The 23,130-nt window shown below is 39.2% G+C and overlaps 1 protein-coding gene across 1 annotated transcript in view; it reads right to left on the bottom strand.

Annotated features, from left to right (window-relative positions):
- Positions 1–201: 201 nt before the first annotated feature.
- The window catches only part of ZFPM2 (zinc finger protein, FOG family member 2), a 308,446-nt gene continuing 285,517 nt past the window's right edge, over positions 202–23,130 (bottom strand). Inside the window, exons 6-8 of the mRNA XM_053994830.1 lie at positions 12,822–13,028; positions 8,304–8,528; positions 202–3,693 (exon numbers count right to left, since the gene is read on the bottom strand). Coding sequence (XP_053850805.1) covers positions 1,202–3,693; positions 8,304–8,528; positions 12,822–13,028 — 2,924 coding nt within the window. The 3' untranslated portion in view covers positions 202–1,201. The remainder of the gene's footprint in view (positions 3,694–8,303; positions 8,529–12,821; positions 13,029–23,130) is intronic.

Genomic DNA, 23,130 nt, shown 5'->3' with positions numbered 1-23,130 from the left:
GGCAGGCTTAGACCCAGTTGCACTAGTGACCTGTCAGCAGGGACTCCCTGGAAGTGGAAGCATCCTTTATGCTCATTATCTCTTTGAACCCTTTGCTTCCACTGAAGAGAAGGCAATGTTAGCTTGTTCCTAAGAGCTTTTCCACAGCTTGTGAGCTCTAAATCAACCTTGAAAAACAAAATAAAAAAAAAAATCAAGAAATTACTGCCAAACTTCTCCAATTATCTGGAATTTTATTCCATCCATATACATGCATAGTAACAACATTTGTTGAGAAATTATTTCTATCAGAAGTAGAACATTATCTTTGTGATCACCAGTTGCAGTATTGCTACTCTTATATTTAAATATATCTTTATATGAATTAGATTCATAATTGCAGCATTGAGTTTAGGGTTTTGTTTTAGACTGTGCCTTTCAAAAGATAAAACTGATTGATATGACCTCATTTCTTACAATACTGCTTCCAGTAATTTTGTTCATTCTTTATAAAGTATTGCATTTAACAGCAAAGGTTTAAAAATTGAGACAGAGATGCATCAGCGAAAGAAAATACAAGTACTATACAAGAAAGAAAATGCCATCTTCATTTAACGTACATTTCAGATTAAGAAAGTGGACAGAAACATACTGCTACATACAAATGCAAAGCCTAATGACTAAGGTACTGTATGTGCTAAAATATAAAGTGCAAACTGAGCCCAATTGTTCAAAAAAATTGAAATTTTAAGGCGAACTTTACAGCATAGTTGAAACTTCTTTGCAAGTTATATTTTAGCATATACATATATCTGCAACAGCATATAAGAAAAAAAATCAGGATACACAAGTGCTTTTGAAGCTATTTCTAAAATGCTTTTCTGTATTGTTTGCGACTATTTTCTTTAAAATCTACTATACAGTGCAAACCATATGTGCTACACAATAACTATACAATAACATTACAAATGACTTTAATATAAAGTTTTTAAATAAAAAATAACATAACTACAGCTATGAATACTGCTGGTAAAATAAATTAATATTTTTGAAAATGGCACCAATAATACACTTTACTAATGGACTGTAATGAAATTACACCTTTAAGTCTTCAACTCAGCAATAGTGAAATCTCCTGATTGTCCAGATGTAATTCAAACAGCTTTCTTTAAACTGCATGGAACAATATGCTAAACACATGTACCAAAGGTGACCAGTTGTTTCATTTGACATGTTCTGCTGCATGTGAAGAGCAATAAAACTTCTTATGAGTTATAAAGTTTGAGAGATTGTTGAACTGGATGTCACACAGTCGGCAATACTTTCCACTGGTTGGAGCCTGGGTAGAGCCATTCACACCTTTAGCTATACTAGACAACTGTTCCTCTGCTGTAGGGATTGCTGGAGAGACGTTTTCATTTGTAGCTAAGGGATTCTCAGAGATCCAAGAAGGAGACTTGTGCCCATCTTCATGTGGAGGATTCTGGGAAATGTTCTCTTGCTGTGGGTTAGCAGCAGGTCTTTCCTCCTGTTTTAGTCCCCCATTAACTATTACCATGCCTCGGTTTTTTGGCAGTAGTGGAAGAGATTCTTTCTTCTGCACAGCACATCCATTTGAAGGCGCCTGGCCTTTAGGAGATTCACTTTCTGTATTTGTGCTTTGATCTAAATCAGTATTATGAATGACGAGAGAACCAGAAATGTAATCACTTGGCTTTATTCCATAATATGGAGAAAGCTGATCTGCTCCTTTAGCTTTCTTTATTGCTCCAGGGTAAAGGCATTGTGGAAGAAACAAATGTTTGTTTTCTTCTTTTGTAGCAATAAGCTGGGCCGCTTCACTAAAGACTTTCAGTCCTTGAAGTGTTGCTAAGTGTGTCGAAAATAAGTTTCCATTAGGAGAGGACTGTTTTGAGTTTCCATTTTTCTCACATTTGATTATGCTTCTCTCATAACTGACATCTGGGCTGTTTCTTTCACTTTCTGGGTTTTGAAACACCTTACTGTCAAGTTGTCCCAGGTCACTACGCTGATGAGCAGTGACAGGACAAAAATTCTGCTTGTGAGCCAGGTAGTTCTCTACTTTGTTAAAACTGATCTTGCATACGGTGCACTCATGGTAGTCCAGCAGCCTTTTGGGAGAAGTGGACGTCCTCTCTGACGGGGGTAAGCATTTTTTACTGAGATCTATTGGCACATCCATCTCCAAGCAAGACACGGTGGAGTGGGCAGTATCACACTTTGAAACTGGAACACACTTGTTAATAGACAGTGATGTTTCCAGATGCTTCGAGACTATTCCTGGAAAGATATCACATCGTGGGTGGTAACATTCCCCAAGACCCTCTGCTGATTCTTGAGTAGATGTACATGGATTGCCAAGATTAGCAACTTCTAGAAATCGCTGTTGAACTAGTGGTGGCCTCTGCTCTTGCTCTGGTAAGCACATCTCGTACATCTTCCTTCGCTTCCGAGTACGCATTGTTCTCTGCATGGCAGGCACTTTGTTGGAAGCGGACCTCTTCAGCGGGGGATCGTGGCGAGTGGCACAGTAATACTGCTTGTGGACCATGTAGGTCTCATGTCTGCTGAAAGTAATATTGCAAGCTTCACACGTGGTCTTGTTAGGGTCACTCTCCCCCTCTACTAAGGGAGCATTGGGATTCTTCACATCAGAAGGTTTTCCATTTATCTTCTCATCACCATTGCTTGCAGTTGACAACTTCTTAGGCTGTGGAGTAAAGTCTTTTTCATGACTTTTATTGTTTGGCCCAATCAAATCTAAAACATTGGAAGAGTTTAAGCAAGATGTCTGCAGAAGCTGATTTTCTGGATCTGATGTGTGAGGAGCTGGATTCAGGATGTTTAGAGAGCTTTGACCATTACTGGGACTTACAGCTTCAGGAATTTTTTCTGGAACACTGGAAAAATCTGGTGACTTTGCCATCTGCTGCCATCGGCTGCTGCAGTAATGCTTTTTGTGTACCAAATAGTTGTCCAAATTATTGAATGTTATGTTGCATTCAAAACATGTAGCCCCTTTAGGCATCAGAGGACTGTAAATTACGGGCGGATAATTGCTACTTCCATGCCTCAGCCTTCGATGGACCAGTTCCGACATTTTGGCTAATATCTCTGAAGCCTGAGGAACCACAGTGATATCTTGGGGAAAAGCAAACTGGGAAAGAAAAGGTCCCATTGGGAAAGAAGGACCAATATTAGGCTGAACTGGAGATGAAGCAAGTCTTGGACTGGATGGTTCAGATTTTATTTTGGTATATGAAAAACTCTGCTTATTTGCGGCAGGCTGGGTTTCTGGCCTCTGGTTTGGAAGGAAAAGTGGAGCCTTTTTTTCACATTTATCAAGCTCTGTATCAGAACTTGCATCTTTAGTCTGCATGGTCTTTTGGCTCTGGGGAACATCATTTCTGCTCAACAGGTCCGTTGCTGGCTGTAAACCTTCTTCATTTCCACTTGGAGAGTGTTCAATGTCACTTTCTCTCTGAATTTTGTTGCCAGAGACATGTAACTCTTGGTGCTGCAGTAGCTCCCTCTGAGTTTGGAAGCCAAAATGGCAGTGATTGCATCTAAAGGCAGCTTGAGTAAGATGCGAGAACAGGTGCTGATGAAAGTTAATCACTGAATCTGCAGTGTAAGTACAAACTGTGCATTTCAGACTAGCACCGGGTGGGAGAAATTCTTCCATTTTCACTCCTACAGAAAAGACAAGCAAAATACAAAATAAAGTGACCATTTTGCTCCTCTTGAGGAATACTGGGAAATCAGCTGCACAGAAGGTACAAATGCAGTGAGAATGACTAATTTTCTTCTAATGAGATGGTATTAGTCACCCTGAAAATACTTGAATTGGTTTTTCCTCAAAATGCTAGGTTATTCCCAGACTTTAGCTCTGCTTTGGAGAGCACTAGTATCTGCATGCATTCATCAGAGCTGCAGGGAGAGAAAGAACAAGGAAAAGGATAAAAATAGACTGGACTTATTCTAAATGAAAGGTCTCAGAAATTACAATGATAACTAAAGGGACACTATGTTCCCCATATACAATCACTGGAAATTTTGAATGCACAGAAAGCACACCAAGGTTCAAGGTTATGATATACAGCCCTCACTGTGCCTAAAAGCCACAGAGAAAGCAGAAGTAGCATTTTGAGTATTACTGATGCTCAGCTCTTTGCTTGTATTGGTTGGCTGTAGTGTGGGAAGAGGTTGCAGATCTATCCTCATCAGAAAGGACTGATGACTATGTTCCTTGTGAAGGGAGGAGGAGCAGTAAGACATGGCTTCACTGACATTTTATCTTTCACATATAATGGCCATTGGCAACTGTTGCTACAATATGACACCTTTTCCTCATGAAATCACTAGCACTTTATCAAGAACAGTACATTCAAAGACATCTTACAATCACCAATTAAACAAAAAACCTCTATGTTTCATGGCATTTTGAAATTGAAAATGCTTTAAAAAGAGATAACAAATTTCTCTACTGCAACAACACAGATTCTAGTTACCTTTTAGACAATAGAAACTGAAAAAAATATTGATAGGGATGATATCCAGAATTTAAAATGAGTATTTGTTCTGCCTACACATACGCACATATACCACATCTCTGTCAGGTGAAGTAGGTGTGTAGTAGTTGGACAATACAAAACTGTAAGCATATTGTATCTCACTCTGTGGGTAGTCACACTGTTATACCTGGAGGCCCTCACTTCTTCTCTAGCATCAGTGACCCCCCAGGTTGTGAGTGACATTTGAAATATGACCTGCTCTTGGCATCAGAAGCCAGAAGGGAACCAAGGAGATAAATAGAACTTTAGTCAGCACTTGTTTCCTATCAGGCACTCATTTCCTGGGAGGCCACAGGAGGCTTTAGCTCATCCACTGACATGAGATGGTGCTTCACATGTTTCCCCATCATGTGGTACAGTGACAGCAGTCTCTATGGGACTTTGCATTTCAGTCAGGGCTCTGCATTCCAGTGGTGTAGGTCTGCTAGAGCCTCCAGTGGGAACAGTAATAGCAGTTGAAGCAAACACAGGGCTTCCAAAGATTACAAGACATTTGGAAAAGGAAGGTTTCATTGTGATAATTAAATGTTAAATTGTGATAATCTGTATAGAAAAATAAAGACTGACAGAATAGGAAAGAGAGCAAGAATGATTGAATAGACTAGTTTGTGATTAAAAGAAAAGGCAAAGACCTGAGGTTTAGCCTCTCTTCTAAGAAACAAGTAAAGATTCTTACTGGAAATTCACCACAATCTCAGATTTATGTCTTTCAAGGAACATAGATCTCTAGATTACACACAAACATGGTCACTTACAGCTCATTGCTCAAAACCCTCAACACTTAAGCCAGTGGTATGTCAATAAATGCAAATAGTTGAAGCAAATCTTTTGCACAATGGCTAGTATTTCAGTTTTCCTCTGCATGGGGAGAAATTCATCTGTAATCCTCCCAGAGTATCTGGTTATAATTACCATGCTGTAAGACACATTGGGCTGCATGCACCTGATCTTATTGAAGCTGTTGTAGCCTATGGTTCTGCTGGTTTACTGAACAGTGAAATATTTGCTAGGCAACAAACAGAAAACAGCAATAGCCTGCTAATATCTTGAAGCACAAAAAGATCTGACCTCTAAATCACCCAGAATCACACAGAATCCCTAGGTTGGAAGAGCCCTTCAAGATCGAGTCCAACACATGCCCTAACACCTCAATTAAACCATGGCACTGAGTGCCACATCCAGTCTTTGTTTAAACACATCCAGGGATGGTGACTCCACCACCTCCCTAGGCAGACAATTCCAGAACTTTACACTCTTTCCATAATAAACTTTTTCCTAATATCCAACCTATATTTCCCTTGGCACAGCTTAAGACTTTGTCCTCTCATTCTGTCAACTTCTGCTTGGAGAAAGAGACCAACCCCCACCTGACCACAACCACCTTTCAGGGAGTTGTAGAGAGCAATAAGGTCACCTCGGAGTCTCCTTTTCTCCAGGCTAAACAACCCCAGCTCCTTCAGCCGTTCCTCACAGGGCTTGTGTTCCAAGCCCCTCACCAGCCTCGTTGCCCTCCTCTGGACGTGCTCAAACGTCTCAACGTCCTTCCCAAACTGAGGGGCTCAGAGCTGGACACAGCACTCAAGGTGTGGCCTCACCAGTGCTGAGTGCAGGGGAAGGATGACCTCCCTGGTCCTGCTGGCCACACTATTCCTGATACAGGCCAGGATGCCATTGGCCCTCTTGGCCACCAGGGCACACTGCTGGCTCATGTTCAGCTGGCTGTCAGTACACCCAGGTCCCTTTCTGCCTGGGCACTGTCCGGCCACACCGTCCCCAGCTTGTAACACTGCAGGGGCTTATTGTGGCCAAAATGCAGGACTGGGCACTTGGATTTATTAAACTTCATCCTATTGGACTCTGCTCATCCATCCAACTGTTCTAGGTCTCTCTGCAGAGCCCTCCTACCCTCCAACAGATCGACACATGCTCCCAGCTTTGTGTTGTCTGCAAATTCACTGATGAAAGCTCAATACCCTCATCCATGTTGTTAATAAAAATACTGAACAGAACTAGCCCCAGCACAGACCCCTGAGGGACACAACTTGTGACTGTCCCCAGCTGGATGCAGCACCGTTCACCATCACTCTCTGGGCCCAGCCATTCCTAACCCAGTGAAGAGTGCTCCTGTCCAAGCCGTGGGCTGCCAGCTTTTCCAGGAGTATGCTGTGGGAGACAGTGTCAAAGGCCTTGCTAAAGTCCAAATAGACAACATCCACAGCCTTTCCTGCATCCACCAGGAGGGTCACTTGGTCATAAAAGGAGACCAGGTTGGTTAAACATGACTGACTCCTCCTAAACCCATGCTGGCTGGGTCTAATACCCTGACCATCCTGTAAGGGCTGTGTGATGACACTCAATATAAACTGTTCCGTTACCTGACCAGGTCAGGCTAACTGGCCTATAATTACCAGGATCCTCCTTCCCACCCTTTTTGTGAATGGGCGTCACATTTGCCAGCTTCCAGTCATCTGGAACCTCACCAGTGAGCCAGGACTGTTGGTAAATGATGGAGAGTAGCTTCACAAGCTCATCTGCCAGCTCCCTCGTCACCCTGGGATGGATCCCATCTGGGCCCATAGATTTATAAACATCCAAGCTGCTCAGCAGCTCTTTGACTGCCTCCTCTTGGATAAAAAGGGGACCATTGATGATTAATGACTAAAGGTTTTCAGTCTTGTCTACATAAAGAAGTTTTCACTCAGAATTCTTCTAGTCCTTTTCAGGGAGGTACCAAACTTCTCCAAGGCAGTATGTTGCCTTTTAGAATTGCAATTGCTACCCAAGTATCAGAGGAACATTTTTCACTTCAGCAAATCCACAGACTACGCATGTCCCAGAAGTTCTTACACTGCAGCCAAGTAAGGCTTTCTTCTGTGATTAAAGCACCCATTAATGTCCTTTAGACTCCATTCATTTAACAGGAAGGTCAGGAACACCTGTAGAACCCTTGCTTCTTTCCAGAAGCAGATCTGTACATCAGACAGCAAATACGCTGACACTGCAGTCTTTCTTATTTGTAGGTGTTCTCTGCTACCGAAAACTCCAATGCAAAATGTCCTGCAAACTCTTAACTTGTGTTTCCAGCCCTAATCCAATTCAAAATTGGTCATCTACATTATGCTGATGTGGTGACATGGTTTAGTGGTGGACTTGATGATCTCAAAGATCTTTTCCAACCTAACCTATGATTCTTTGTTTTTGTGATTCTAAAACACTATCCCCATTTTATATTTATAAGAAGGGAAAAGAATATTCCTGTCAAACAATAAGTTTTTTATGAAACAAGTGTCCACAGAGTTGTAGACCATGATCCTTAGAGCCTTCTGCCTAAGAAGCCTCCTCTAGGGCTAAGGAGGAAGATAATACTTCAGAAGGACATGTTCTCTGGTTGTGTGTATATTTGGTAGCTGGAATCCTGCAGTAATTGATTGTGTCTGGATTCCTGATCATACCTTCACCAGTAAAGAAATGCTGCCTATATGTGTGTGTACACACATTAAGAGAGAGACAACATTTAAATGAGGTTTAGCAGATAAGACAAATGACACTGGTTACCTGGAAGAGGTACTTGGTGTAGAACACAGGTCAGAAACTGTTGGCATTTTGGTATTATCTACATGCAACACTTCCATATATTTGGAGAGACATTGATCTATTGAATGTCTACAGTGAATAATTCTTCAGAAAGATAAATCTGGAAGATGATACATGAAAATACGTGATACTTACCACTGTGAGAATTTAGGTGCATTTCCAGAGCTCTTGCATTTGAAAAGCTTTTGGTGCACTGTGGAAAGGGGCAGACACTGGATATCTGATGAGCACTGTCCTCACTCTCCTCTGACAGCTGTGGCCCCTCTCTTTGCCTCCCACTGCAGTAATACATGAGATGGGCCTGCAGGTTCCGCTCACTTCGGTACCAAATGCCGCAGGATTTGCAAGGGAATATGTCCTCTACAAGCAAGTATAAGTAGGTGCAGGTTAGTCACAGTTCACTTGGTGCCAACCAATTAACACAGCTAGATTAATTCCTCTCCCTTCCCCATTAAAAAAACACTTATTTAACAAAACATTGAAAGCAGAGAAATGGGTTTATTAAAATTGCTCTCTCACTTGCAGATGAGAGACTAACATGGGAGACACTTGTTTCTTTCAAAAGAGTATTTTTTAAAAAGTTGCATAAAGGGAACTGCTAGAAACTTTTGGGACATAATTATTTTTAAAAATTAAATTAAATTAAATGTTTGTTGGGAACATGCAATACTAATTAAGGAACGATGCTGTATTTCCAATACATCACTACTCATTAGGTGACATCTTTCAATTTTTTTTCTGTGTGCACAAGACTTTCCAGCTCTGGGACTTGGAATTTTTGAGTGCTAACTGCAGATCATTCTGAAGAATGTGTATTTTCAGTATGCTTATGCATTTATTACTGTAAAATCCTTTTGTTCTGATATCCAGGAGGCAAGACTAGATTACTTTTCCTTAAGATCCTATAATATTGAATGTGATATTATACTAAGCAGCATGTCTATTTCCTAGGTTCCTATACTTATTAATTATAGAAACTGAAATTTCTTATGCATTTTTTGTCCTCTTCTTTTCAGTAAATTGTTGGTTTTCCACTTTTCATTATGCATAGAGGATATTTACTAAAAATAAGGCAATTTTTCATTGTCTCCTATGCCAAAGTGTCAGCATACCTCTGAGGAGAGACCATGCAGAGGTTGCATAGAGTGTTTTCAACAGCAGAAGTCAGGATTTTGATCATGCATTAAAGGCTACATACTTTACTAATGTGAAGAGCAATAATGCATATGGTATTTTTACACAAAGTGAACAGATATTTGTGTGTTAATACCCTGTCAAAGGACACAGAACCTGTTGTGCATACATCTCGGAAAGACAAGAGATCTATTTGATTTCTGAAAGATGAACCTTCCATCCCATCAGTAAGAACAAGAAGAAATCCCTGCTCTTTTGGGGCACATCTACACTAATAAATTAAACTATAACAGGATCCACACTTCAACACTGGAACTTGTTTATATTTCTAAATCATGACAACAGTCCCTTCTGTATCTTTGGCCTAAGTCAATGAACACTATTCCCATTCATGCATAGATTTCAGGAATTATCATAGGCATAGAACCATTCTCCGCATCTGGTGTGGACACCTCTTGACTGTTTTTGAGACTAAGAGAGGATAAAATAATGAGTAACTCCAGACTGTGACAGCTGACCTCAGGATCAGGCAATTGCAGTCAACATCAAAACACATCTTGATCAACATCAAAACTCCCTCTGACTTCAGAATGCAAAGAGCTGCTAAAAACTGTAATTAACTTAGTTTTGAAGAATGGCTGGCTGCTCTGAAAACGTGGCATGTGTAGCTGATGATGTAATTCATTACCATTCATGACAATTTATGTTTAATTTCAAATATTGATGTGTACAGGACAACTGCTCTGTTTCAATTCCTTTGGGTGAACAAAGTTGAAGATTCCAACCCATTGACATGGATGAGTCTTTTATTTGCTAAATATTTACAAATGCAGCCAAAATTTACATTGCTTAGTTTGCTTCTCTGATTGCAATGCTAATGCTTGCCTATCTTTCTGCTCATGAATTTGCAAAAAATATTTATACCATTACCAATTTCTATTTTTCCCTTTGCCACTGAATAATTGTGCATGGATTTCAGACACAAACACTTAATGGAGCAGTTAGTATTCCAACATACATCACTATTAAAACATTAGTGATACAGCTTGCATCATTTGAAATGTCCACCTCACTTTAAAGGTGACATTTCAACATTTTGTTTTGGCCTCAAATGGTTTAAAAAAGTTGAACTGTTGGTGTTTCCACAGAAAAGAAAGTCCAAAAGTACTAATAGGATCTGGGCAACTTGTTCTATTTGAATTCATTTGACTGCATTCCATCACAGAATTGAACTTTCTGATTCTCTTAATGAATTTGATTTCCAGCCATCTTTATTTCCTATGAGTTAGATGGCCTGGACAGTCTGTAGCTGTAGTTATGCATGGTGAATTTGTGACTCCTATTACATGCCAAGAAGAGGAAATGCATTTGAGGAGTTCTGCATGGTGAGAGGATGGAATTTCAGGGAGAACAATATAGAGGGATGGGATCTGAAACTATTACTACTCTAAAGTAATGCGAAACAGACAAAGGCTACTTGTAGCTAATGTTTTACTTACTTAAAACCAAAATACTGGAATTTATTTCAATAGATACTTTAATATAATGAAACATTCAGCCTCAAGCTGAATGAGTCAAAGGTGATAGTCTACTTTTGTTTTTCCAACTAGCAAATGTTAGGAAACATAAAAAAATCCCCCAAACAAGCTACAAAACCTTTTTTTTTTCAGAGATCTAGAAAAAGAATGCTTAAGAGATGGCTCATTAGAAATCTAGAAGTTCATTCAGCTTGTTGCTCAACTTCTAGTTCAAGACTTTAATGAAGAAACTGAATTTTACCAACTCAACAATGAAATGCGAAAATAGCCCCTTATGATCAGAGGCAGAGTTGGGACCAATGTGGAAAGTTCTAAGCAGTAAGACTTGCTATTTTAGCATTTTCCTTGAGTCAAGAACACAGAAATTACACTGAGTGGCTGCTAAACATGTATAGCCAGAGCTGATGTACCATAAACTTAAAGACTCCTCTTAGCAATGTTCAGTGTGGCTTTCCAGGGCTCTGCACAAGTCAGTGCTGACAGAAAAGACGTTTCCAGAAATGTGATGTTGTAGAAATCAGACTACTTTGCCAAAGCCCAGAGCTGGCCTCATAGATTTACACAAGAATATCTCATCTGAAACAAGCTGTGCCTTTTAGGCAAGGTAATCCAATGTAGCAGCTCCCTTTCAGCTGCTGGCTATAAACAGGCCTCCCCTAACACTAACTTTAGTTAATGGCATGTTAGGTGCCTCTGACACCTTATTTTGGAAAGGTCTTGTGTATTCCTAATTGCTAGTTCTGTGAGCAGGTATGTCAGCTCACAGCTGCCCCACTGGTGGGGTAGAAATGAATGTGCTTTGCTAAAGGGCATGAGGCTGCTCCACCTCACTTCTGGAAGAGAAGACTTGGATGATAAGGGCATTTGAAGGTTTATCTTTAAAAATAGGCTAACATTAAATATGTAGCTATCAAAATTGTCTACCAGAAAATAAGCAATTAAAAAGGAAAAATAAACTGAAAGGAAAACATAGAATGAAATGTGTTACCAGGGGTATTTTAACTAGTTCTGTGTGAAGAGATGTTGTGACTGTTAAAGACTCAGTATTATTAGATGTGAGTCTGAGTGGCAGATCATGTGCTCGCATGTGCATGTGCACCTGAAATACTGTGTTCAATTGTTCATTATAACTAATTAGAATACTTAGAAACCCTAAGAAGCACAAGGAAGTGCTCCAGCGTGGGGTCTAAATAGACAGACTTGCAAAGTGCTGAGAGCTAAGAATGTGCAATCTAAGTCTAAGTCTAAGTGATGACTGGTGAGGATCATGGTAATGGCCAATATGTTTGAAAAGTACTTAGAAAGGAGGATGAGGAACTAGGGCTGTATAAAGGTAAACAGCAGGTAAACTTTTGCATAAGCAAAAGTTAAAAATGTAAACTTCAATTTGAGCTGAATTGTCCCAGTTCAGGAACACTCATGTCCCTCCTCTCTAAGGGCAGCACTTGAATGCATGCTGCATTTTGTCCATGATAGAGCCCACTGATGACCAGAAGATGCAAAAACATTCTTGGTAAACTACATTGAGTGGAGATGCTACAATAAATCAGGGCTGCTCTAAGGCGTGATTTCTGCTGCATTTTGAGACAATCACTGAAATGATGTGTTTCGTTTCTTTTTCTGAGTATCATGAATTATTACAAGAAACTGCAGTGGTAAGCAATAAGCTCACTCGAGCAGCAGAGGCTGGACTTTGAGAGCTAGCCGACCTATCTCGTTTATTTTTTTAACAGTTTTTAATCCTATTGCCTCTGGGAACAGATCACAGAACCTCCACAGGAGGGCAGGTACTCTGGGTGAGGCTTTTGCCAGACTGCTCTTCCTGCTCTTTTTATCTGAGATGATGGAGAACAAAAGCAGGCTTTGAGCTGTGGTGCGGTTTCTGTGGTCATGAATTCACCATTGCTGCATTAGCTCTTCACATGTGCCTTAGAGTACTGTTGTTTTTAAAATCCACCAGAGAATAGAGTTCCTCACTTACTGTTCACAATAGCTGTAGGCAAAATAGATGCCATGGCAGCTTGCTGCGGGAGCAGCTGTATGGAGTCCAGCAGGCGGGCGGGGTACATGCCTTCTGCGAGAGTCATCTGACTGGCAGCTTGCAGCCTTGAGTCAAAATCCACAACAAAGGCAACCAGCTCTTCACCCTCTGAGATGGCCTTGGTCGTGGTACACCAAAGCTGCCCTCCTGCAGGAAACATACAAGTAGAAAGATTGAATTGACAATATCAAATTCCAGAACTTACAGCATGAGTGCTATCTTTGCACTTTTTTTTTTTTAAATTTCGATGGCTTATTTGAGATAAAGAGGCATACAATTTTTACTTTTCCTGTCTTCCTTCTACCAACATAGGAATTTTTGTGTATAAGAAAAACAATTTGGGGATAGTTTTCCTAACTATTTGCAGCATGCATAATTATCTTAATTTTTCTTTCTCTCCTAAAAAGCCAGCATTATGAAAATCAAGATATAGGTGAAAATAACTTACACAGCACTTCTCTCATTACCATTTTCACCAAAGTTCCTGTACATTTTTTCTTAACTCCAAGCTTATTTTATTTTGAATAGCAAATCACAGCTCAGTAAAACCAAACAGCTGCAAGAAAGAAATCAGATTTCCTCTTTAGGGCGTTCTTCCCCTCCCTTATGTTTGTCACCCTCTTTCTCTAAAAAATCTTCCCTTATGTAATATTCTTCGTAACATGACTGCTTTATCTCTGCTTACACTGACTGAACTTCCTGAAAAGAAGATATGCCAAAGATCTGTTTCATAAAGGCTTATTCAAATAAAGGTTTGTTTAAAAGGGGGGGGGAAGGAGGGGAAGTGGAAGAACTTTCATCAAACAGTAAGATACACTATAGCTCTGTGCTGCAAATGTCACGTGTAGTGCATTAAAAAGAAAATTAACTATGCGAGTACATCTACTAATGTATTTGAATGAGATAGTGAATGCTCATTTATTTAACATGTTTAGACAGGCAAAGCACTTATATTGTGTTATCTACACTCTCAGGCCTAGATACATATCCAATACAGTTATGCCTGAAATAATGTTGCATACTTTATATGTTATAAAGCTTTTTTTTTTTTCCTCAGGTTTTGTATATATAGAGAAAGCTATATGTTGCATTCATTAGGCAAGCAAAAACTGTACTCGTTTTGATAAGTAATATTGCTGTGTTTATCTTTCGGCATAACTGCCTTTTCAACTGCACTTCATTTTTTCCCTTCAACGAGATTATAGTTTTAAAACAACTTGTTGCAAAAATCTGGTAGAGGAGATAACAACAGTGTATGATATGCCACAGCTAAATGGAAGAATTAGGACATTGTTTTAGAAAAATCTTGGACAATTAATTAAACCAGTCTATTAGCTTTCAAAGATGAGCAAACAAAACAGCATCAGTGACTGTGTATTTCAGTGGCAAAATACGCTAAGCTTCCAGACCTCAAAGTGGTGTAGAAGTTTCAAAGCAGAAAAATGTCTTTGTATTCACCCTTCGGTAATACAGCAGTTGAAGGTGCTACAAAGTTTACAAACAAATTACTGTGCGAGGACCAAAGCACACCAAGATTTACTGGTCTCCAAGATTACGACATTAAATGGTGCAAATCTGAGTAATTTCCTCTAGAGAATAAGAAGATAAAAAGTGAAGATAGTACCAAAAATTTCTACAAATGCAGAATCCTAATGCCTGGGCAGGAATTAAAAAAAAAAAAGAAAAATGAAGAGCACAATCTGACATATTGCCTGATACAACTAGTAAATATACAGAAGCCTTCAGAGCTAAACGGGGAGAAAACCTCTCCCAGAGAGAAACAGGATAAACTCCTAAAGTACACTTAACTAGTCTTGTAGATGAAAACACATGGAATACACACTGCAATTTGAGAACCTGAAATTGGGTACTTTTGCTGCAAACATCACACAGTTAATTTCCATTATTGACATGCACTTCTATCTTATTTATATAAAGAAGGTGTAATAATCAACGAACATGTTTTAGTATATTTTAATACAGAATAAATTCTCTTTCTAGACTTTATTATTCACTGGATCTCTTAATAAAAATGAGTCACTGCAGAGTATTCACTGCAGAGTAACCGAGACTTTCTCTATCCCAGCAAACATCTTGACATGCTGTGTGTACCCTTGGGGGGGGAAATAAGTGATAACTGGGTCTCCAGCTGCACTCGGTCTGGATCAGCTAAAAGGCTGAGTCAGGCTCCTGGTGTTGGAGCTCCTCAGGGCATTGACTCATGTCCAGCAGCAGATTAAACTCGGACAGCTGAAGGGAGCAGTGACCCCGGCTGCCCGCTCCACCCAGCTCCTGCAAACTGTCACACCTACGGCAGGCACAGCCTGGTGGGATGTGTGACAGCTTTGGAAGCACAACAATTTCTAATTTGGCTTAATAAAGAAAATCAGAACTAGGGAAGTTAAATCCATTCCTGTATATGAATACAAACCTTCAGCTCAGCAGGATTCAGATCCAAGAAGGACATTGTTATTTTGTTTTGTCTCATCCCGGTCTATAGAAAATGAGGTATTTAAGTAATTATGACATACACATCCACGTTTTCATCAGAATATGATATTGTGTTAAGTTAAATCCACAGATGAACTCCCAAAAGATGCGTTCTTCCAGCTCCTGGAAATGCAGCTCAGCACCTTTGCAGCAACAGTCACTCTTTGGGACAGGACATGGTGCAGTCCCCACTTGTCCGCTTCTATGCTTGCCCACACAGAGTAAGGCAAAAGCTGTTGTTTTGAAAGATGCCAACAACTTTCTTCCCCTTAATGCAGTGAATGCAAACATGCTGACCTTCATACACAGCAGGAAGACTGTGGAAGAGAAGTCTTCTTGAGCCTTCTACTGCATAATCAAGCAAAGAGCACCAGCCAGTCAAGAGTGACAGAAAAAAGTACTGCCAAGTGCAGAGAACTCGACAGAGGCTTCCAAATTTAATAGGAAGTCCCAATCGTGACTATCATGTGAATTACCATGCTGTCTAGACACCTCTGGCAGGGATAAGGGCTTCCTTACAGGTAGCAGCTAAAAATCAGGAAAATATTTCTTCTCACAAATATTTCTGCAGGCTAAGACACAACTGACATATAGACAGCAGTCTCTCAGGAGCACAACAGCTTTTCATTAAGCAGAGAGCGGAGTTAACAACAGATTTTCAAAGGGATAATACAGAAGCCATAGACAAGCCAAGTGGTGATTAGGAGATAGGAAGATGTTTGCATGAAATATTTGCAAAGGCATGAAGATTTCATAAAGAAATATTAAAGACTATTATTTATATGAGATGAAGTTTTGATTAAGCTGGCTAGATTTTTTTTTTTTTTAACCAACTGTTCCTCTTCTCAGAAATAACTTACAGGAGTGAAATTGTTCTACAAAGCTTTACCAGGCAAGGTTTCTCAGTCCTAAGATGACACAGGCATCAGAGGAAGAGAAAGGATGAACAGATATTTTAACAGGGATGAGTGACTGACAGTGCCTCTGAAATAGCCATGGTTATATAGTTTGGTCAGAAAGCAATGGTAGACTGGTGATCTTGGACCACTTCTTGTCCATAATGAATACATTGGTCACCCATTCTGCCATAGCAGAGAGAGGATTCTTAGTCAGGCACAAGAAGTATGACACTGGTTATGTGGATGACAACAATTATATTTATTGCTTACACACAGTCTAAATATTGTCAATGCAATATATAATGCAAGCAAGTCTAAAGGATTATAATATAAACAGGTTCAACTAGAAACATACAGGTTTACAGTCTTTGGCCTTACCGAATGCAAAGGGAAAAAGTGCCCCTTTTGCTTCTATAGGATTTTATCTCCGTATGTGGCCGGCTTTTACTCACCCATTCTAAACGGAGTGCTCCCTGTCTTCGGGCTGGACGTACCCTGCAGGTGTTCCTGACAGGGGCGGGGGAAGGAGGCCAGGAACTCATACGGAAACTGCCCACAACCTTGGGAGAGCAGTTTGTCCAGGTGGCCCAGCAGCATTTTATACCCTTTTTCAGGCCGATGTGTACTAAAGTCAATCACAACCATCACAGATCCCCCATGTCTGGAATGCATTCATTATGCGAGCAGTCCAGACAGTTCCTCCTGCAATTCCCACCTGGTGTTCTTATCTTTGAACAAATCATATTGCCCCTCAGAGACAATAGCAAGGAAAAGTGTGTGTGCCTCGTGCAGAGGATGCACGGGAAGTTTCGTGCATCCTCTGACTATATTTCGTCACCATCAAAACCACGTACACTGAAAGGGGTCTTACGGGTTTTACGTGGTAAAGTAGTAATGAAAGTCTCACTCGTGCTAGTGAAGAAAGGAAGGTTTTAGAGCAGCAGCAGGCTTTGTAACATTGGGAGGCTGTTTTCTCGAAAGGGGCAATTATGTTTCTGTGAAATCGAAGATAAGCATCTTGAGCATGTAATGTATTGTTTCATATCTGTGGTTAAATCAAACAAATTTATGTGATATATAACACACACATGTCAAGCACAAGAAAAGGATACAAATGTCTGTAAACACTGTGTATTTATTTGAACTCTTCTTGTTTCTCAGAATTCAAGAAATTAAAAGTGCTCATTTGTTTAATCATCAGAAGACAGGAAAACTAAAGAATATCATGTTGTGCAAACTAGAGCAAAAAATTACACTCCAGTTGCGTTGGCATGAGTTCTTTAGCAAAAGACATCAGGCACTGAAGCAGTTACCTGATACCTTCAGAACATCCACCAAATGGGAAGGTTATTTCAGGGTTCTCTTCTTTGTCTGCATCTTTCACTGCAAATATTTCTCCCGCTTTAAAAAAACACCAACACCCTTCATTAAAAACAAAAATACCCAACCAAACCAAAAACTTTCTATGAAAATGAAAGAGTAAGGTCCTGATGTCCCTGAAAAACTGTGGACTTGCTGTTCTTTGTAATGTTTATGATCAAGATTCTTGTGCAAACAGATCTGGTTCCTAACAGGAAGCTTATAAATCATACTCATAATTGCTGTCAAAACTGCAGTGGAGTGTACTGCAAGTTTTGATAATAAAGAATAGTGTCACAGTTCAAACTTGATTACATTTTGGAAATTCATGGTGCTCTTACAAGAATCAGTGGTCTTAAATATCTTCTTCTCCTGCCAAATTTTTCACTTGCACTTTTTATTATTTATGAAATCAGTGTCTGCACAATGTCATGCAGACCTCTGCTGATAAACTCTAATTAAGATTAAGACAAGCCTTTTGGAAAGGATCCCATCATTAGCAAACATGATAAACACAAAAATACTCCCTACTTGTCAACCAGGAGCAATTCAGTAACCTAACAGTATTATCTGTTGCTAGGCTACAGGGCTGACAAAGCTTCAATTATATTGTATGGCCATACCTATAGAAAACTGTATAGGAAAATGTACGTAATATAAAAGCATTTTACTTCACCCATGCTATCTGTAATTCATGGTTTCCCTCAATGGGAAAAAATCAGGTTAATAATTACATAGCACGCTGAAAAAATCTTAGCGATGTGTCATGTTTGCATAGTTTTTTCTAATTTATCTCTAAGATTGATAGACATTTGCTTTGTAAAAATAATAAAATGCAAGCAATGGGATGCTGTAAACCAGAAGCATAACTACATCTGGACTCATCAAGATATGGAATCACACTTAGTATAAAAAATATATAGTAAATTGAACCAATTAAATCATACTTAGATGCAGTGATACACTATCTTCTGTATTCAGAATAGGGAGTAAAATGGTGATAGCTATGCATGCTAATTCAAAACTTTATTTTATGTAGGACAGACACAAAATAGAAATAAAAATAAAATAGAAAAAAATAAAAAAGAAATAGAAAAAAAAGTAAAATAGAATTTTTTTTCAATAGCCCTTCTGTTTTTTCTTCTACATTCGAAATATATTTTAAACAAAGGTACCTCTACTATACTATTTGAAACAAGGAATTTGCTCCGAAAATTTAACTACATGGCCCTTCACTCATTTTGATCCTCAGAACCCTAGAAAGGATTTCCAGGAAAACACAAAATCCTGTACAGTGGGTTTTGTGATCTTGTGCTGCTGCTTTTTTTGATTTTTTCCCCCCACTTATGTTTTTCAGGCATTAAGGAATGATAATTTGGAATCTGTGTATCACAGTCTGAAAAGAGATTATATATAAGGTCAGACTCACCTAACTCCACTGGGAAAAATAGCTTCAAAATGGATGAAACCATTAAGACTCTTGAGTCATATTGTTGCTTTTAGGAAAAGTACCTTAAGAGAGCAAGTAGCTCAAACCAGCATTTCCACTGAGTACACGGAATTTCACGGATTGAGAAGCATAATGACATATAAACATATATTCAAAAGCAAATTCCAGTTTCCCTGTCTTTAGTATCAGTTGATTTTCCTTGCTAAACTATCTGAGTCTTGTTTTTTTGACCCAGAAATGCCACACACCTTTCATAGAAGTTTAGGAAATCAATGGCAATTTCTATTAAAAGCAGCTTTCAGTGCCAGTTAATTCCGAAGTATTACTTTTGTGTAGTAAAATTTGAGCTTACTGGACTTGATTGCATTGCTGCAACAACATAATAGCCCATTTCCTGTACACACATCTTTTTGCAAGAAGGGTCAAAAGACTATCAGAATTTATTTAAACAACAGACTGTTGCTCTTAGCAACTTCCAGGCACCATCAACTGAATTAAACCTTCCCCTCCCAATAAAACATTCCAACTTGCAAAAAACTGTGCTTTTTAGTAATGGTAATGTGGGTTGGAGTTAATTTATTTTCTTCCCTCCTTTGTTCCACAGGTTAAGCATTTATGGAAAATTTGCACATCACAATAGGATGGGATCTTCATATTTGGGTTCCTTCTGCTTCTCACCCATGGGGTTGTGACGACTCAGCATATTGAATGCCATTTCAGTACAGCACAAGTTACTGGGCAGATCTCTAATTTTTGACATGAACAAAGTACATATATCTATATGTGGACACATTGTTTAATAAAAAAATTATAATTCATTCAAATCCAATACTGTTGAAATTTTTGACAGTAGAGTGGTACAAGGAACAGAACTTATAAATTATGTGTGCCCCTTCTTTGAAAAATGCTTTGGAGGTTTCTTTGTGCATTGGCAAATACAGTAGGAATATGAGTTATTGTGTGAATCCTCCTGCACAGCACCTGATAAAAGAATAAAGAGCTGTGACATATTCTTAAAACAATAGAGGAATTAAAGAGAAACAATGGGCCAGCTGCTTCATTAATACAATCAAAAGACAGCCCAGCACAGAGGAGTCCAGATAATTAAGCACTACTCTTTTAGACCTTTTTTCTGTAATAAAATTGCTAAAAATTTATTAACTACTTCACAGTTGTTAGATAGATCTATGTACTTGTTTATTTGGGTTGATTAATGCCTTTTCAGTATTCTACAACATGCCAACTCATGGTTCATACAAGTTTTTGAATAAAATAATGTAGGAATATGTGATACGGATCTGTGGTATATACAGCAATAAATCAAAGGCATTTTGTGAACAGTCTTTCCGTTGCTAAATAATTCTTAGCGTTTTTCACATGCGTACACAAAATATGTACTCTGCACAGCATTTTTGCTATTAATGCACTTTAATGTTGGGGTTCCAAACATTTCTCTTGAAGTGTCTCAAAATCAGCCCTGTAAATTCAGACTACTCAAACTCTCATCAAAACCAGCTTTAGTGCTACATTATTGAGATGATTTCCTAGCTGCTTCTATAATTTTTCCTTGTTTACTGATCAAAAGAGATTGCCAAAAGATATCTGACCTTTAATTTTAACTACCCACTGCATATTATAAGCCTGCAATAAATGGAAAATCTATTATCCTGCATAAAATTAGACCAATATAGGGGACAAACCAGTTCTGTTGCCACTTTTACTATTACCTTTGTGTTCAGTATAGAATATGGAGGCTTCTAAATTTTTAGCTCACTGAACAAAAGGCAAAATGAAGAAATTGCAGTGGTATTTTCCAGAAGCAATACAACAGAAAAATACTCAGCTTAATGGTGCTAACCAAATTGAACCCCTGTATTTAGAGATATAAGCTCTCTGACCAGAAACAGGGAAGAAAATACTCCTTAGGAACATAGCTCTTGCTCCTTCATGTGAGTCAACCTGAGCTTCAGGTCTGACTTCAGCTTAGTCATATGCTGACAGCTGACAGTGTATTCATCTGAATAGATGATTTTATGGTTAAAACTGTCAAGCATTATATAGCTGATAAAGAGGAAAAGAAAAATATGAAAGGAACTCGCCAGTCCTAGGGGAGAGAACTCCTACACCTGGCATCTCAGTGTGAGTGTCAGGGGTTGGTCTTTCTCTTGCTGCAGTACAACTACCATCACCATCTTATGGCAGCAGCTCTCAAATTCACACTGCAGAAACCTTCCTCAGCTGAACCGCAAATAAAGCACAGTGTTTCTGATGAGACACTTTAGAAGGAAGGAGTGCAAGGAACAGATTTTGACCTCTTGTTTTTAACACTGTTGTTATGCCTGCATTTTGTTAGTTTGAGGATATTTATGTGTTTCCTCCAATTAAAAGTCTGCATGTAACACTCAACAGAGTTCTAATAGGTAAAGAGGCAAAATAGATTAGTGCTCCGAAAATATTCACAGGAAAATAATGTGGTAATTTTATTTGCCATTTTCCCCCCTGATAGAGCTGTCACAGCTTATTTACCACAGGGGGAGACAGTTAAACCCATATCCTTAGAAGTTCTATGCATTTAAGAGGCTTATATATCTCTTCTGGGACCCTCGTTCAAATCCTGGGCTAATCAGAATGAATACGTATCTTTCTATTAGATGGCTCTAAAAAGTCTTAGGTGATATCAGCTCCTGGTGGACGACAGTCCACAGTGTAAAACTATTAAATGTTTGGCACAAGTGGCAATACTTACGAAATGAAGCTGAAAACTGTAATATCCTCCCACATCACAAGAAGTTAAGTCTGCTGCTCAGAGGTTGAAATTAAAGCCTGCCACAAATGCTAAACCTGTTCTATTTCCTTAATTCAGCATAAACTTAAACAAGGAAGTTGAAGGAGTTCTTTCCCTAGTTTAATGATTTCTTCCTTTTTTCCCCTCCTCTTTTCTTTGTAAATTCTACTGTTTTGAATTGAGTGGTACACCCTTTTTTACATTTGAATTAGGTCTCACTGGAGTGTTATTTTAGAATTTATGAAGCTTTCAGAAAGAAAATGATAAACAGCTTGAAAATACTGATAAACCCTTTCTGACATTGCCCACTTTGCAATCCCACCACCACTGCAAAGGAGCTAGAACTTACTGTCAGAGCACACTCGTCTCCCTTTTTACTTTTTACAGGACCACTGAATGGGCACTCTCCATAGAGCTTCCCAGGAGACATTCCCAGGTGACGCCCACTGCTCCCCCCAGCTTTTGTGGACGCACCAGGTTTCACAGAAAGAGAAAATGCACCACTGAAACCAACTACTCTGAAGCAGGGCTTTGGATACACACGTTCCTACAATCCCTGCTTCCATAACAGCACAGCTGTAAGGTGACCTTTTGTAGCCTTACAAACACAATCATGCCTGTGGATTGTCTTTTCAGTTATTTTGTGAGGCTGGAGTGTATGAAAAAAGGAGGTGATTAAATGAGACAATAGATATGCTTTAATGGCACCTCTTTCTTACAGGAAAAGCAGAGTACACTTCATCTTATCAATGGATTTTCTACTGTCTTGCACCTGCTACTGTAGGGTTCATTTCTTGCCCCTGGGCAAATGCAGAGTGAATGGCAAAGGCACCTGAGCGGAAGGAAGGATTATATAGAAAGAGCTGCAGTGATAGGTTGTATTTGTAAAGGAAAGCAACACAGTAAATATAAAGAGAAATAGGGAAGTTTTAGAATGGTAAAATCAAAGTTAGAAGCATTGGTTATGAGACCTGCCTGCTTATTCAATACAGGGGCCATGCTCCAGAAAAGGCTCACGGCTTTGTGAGAAACAAAAGCCAGCTTTTATAATGAAGAGAAGCCGGAGCATTTAGTTATGTGCACTGTAACCCAGAGAAAACAGTTGCTATTATCGTGAGTTATCTTGGGCCTTTACTTGTGTTAACGTTCAGCTCACAGGCTGAAGTTCAGGAACTGAAGTTCACCTCGGCTGTAACAGCCATGGAAGAAAAGTGGCACTTTCTGATTCCAAAAAGTCTCATTTCCACTTAAGGCATTAGAATGTTT

The sequence above is a fragment of the Vidua macroura genome, chromosome 1 (genome assembly GCF_024509145.1).
Source record: "Vidua macroura isolate BioBank_ID:100142 chromosome 1, ASM2450914v1, whole genome shotgun sequence".
NCBI classification, from domain to species: domain Eukaryota; kingdom Metazoa; phylum Chordata; class Aves; order Passeriformes; family Viduidae; genus Vidua; species Vidua macroura.
Note: the sequence above shows the minus strand (reverse complement) of the source record. Positions and strands in the feature narration are given on the sequence as shown.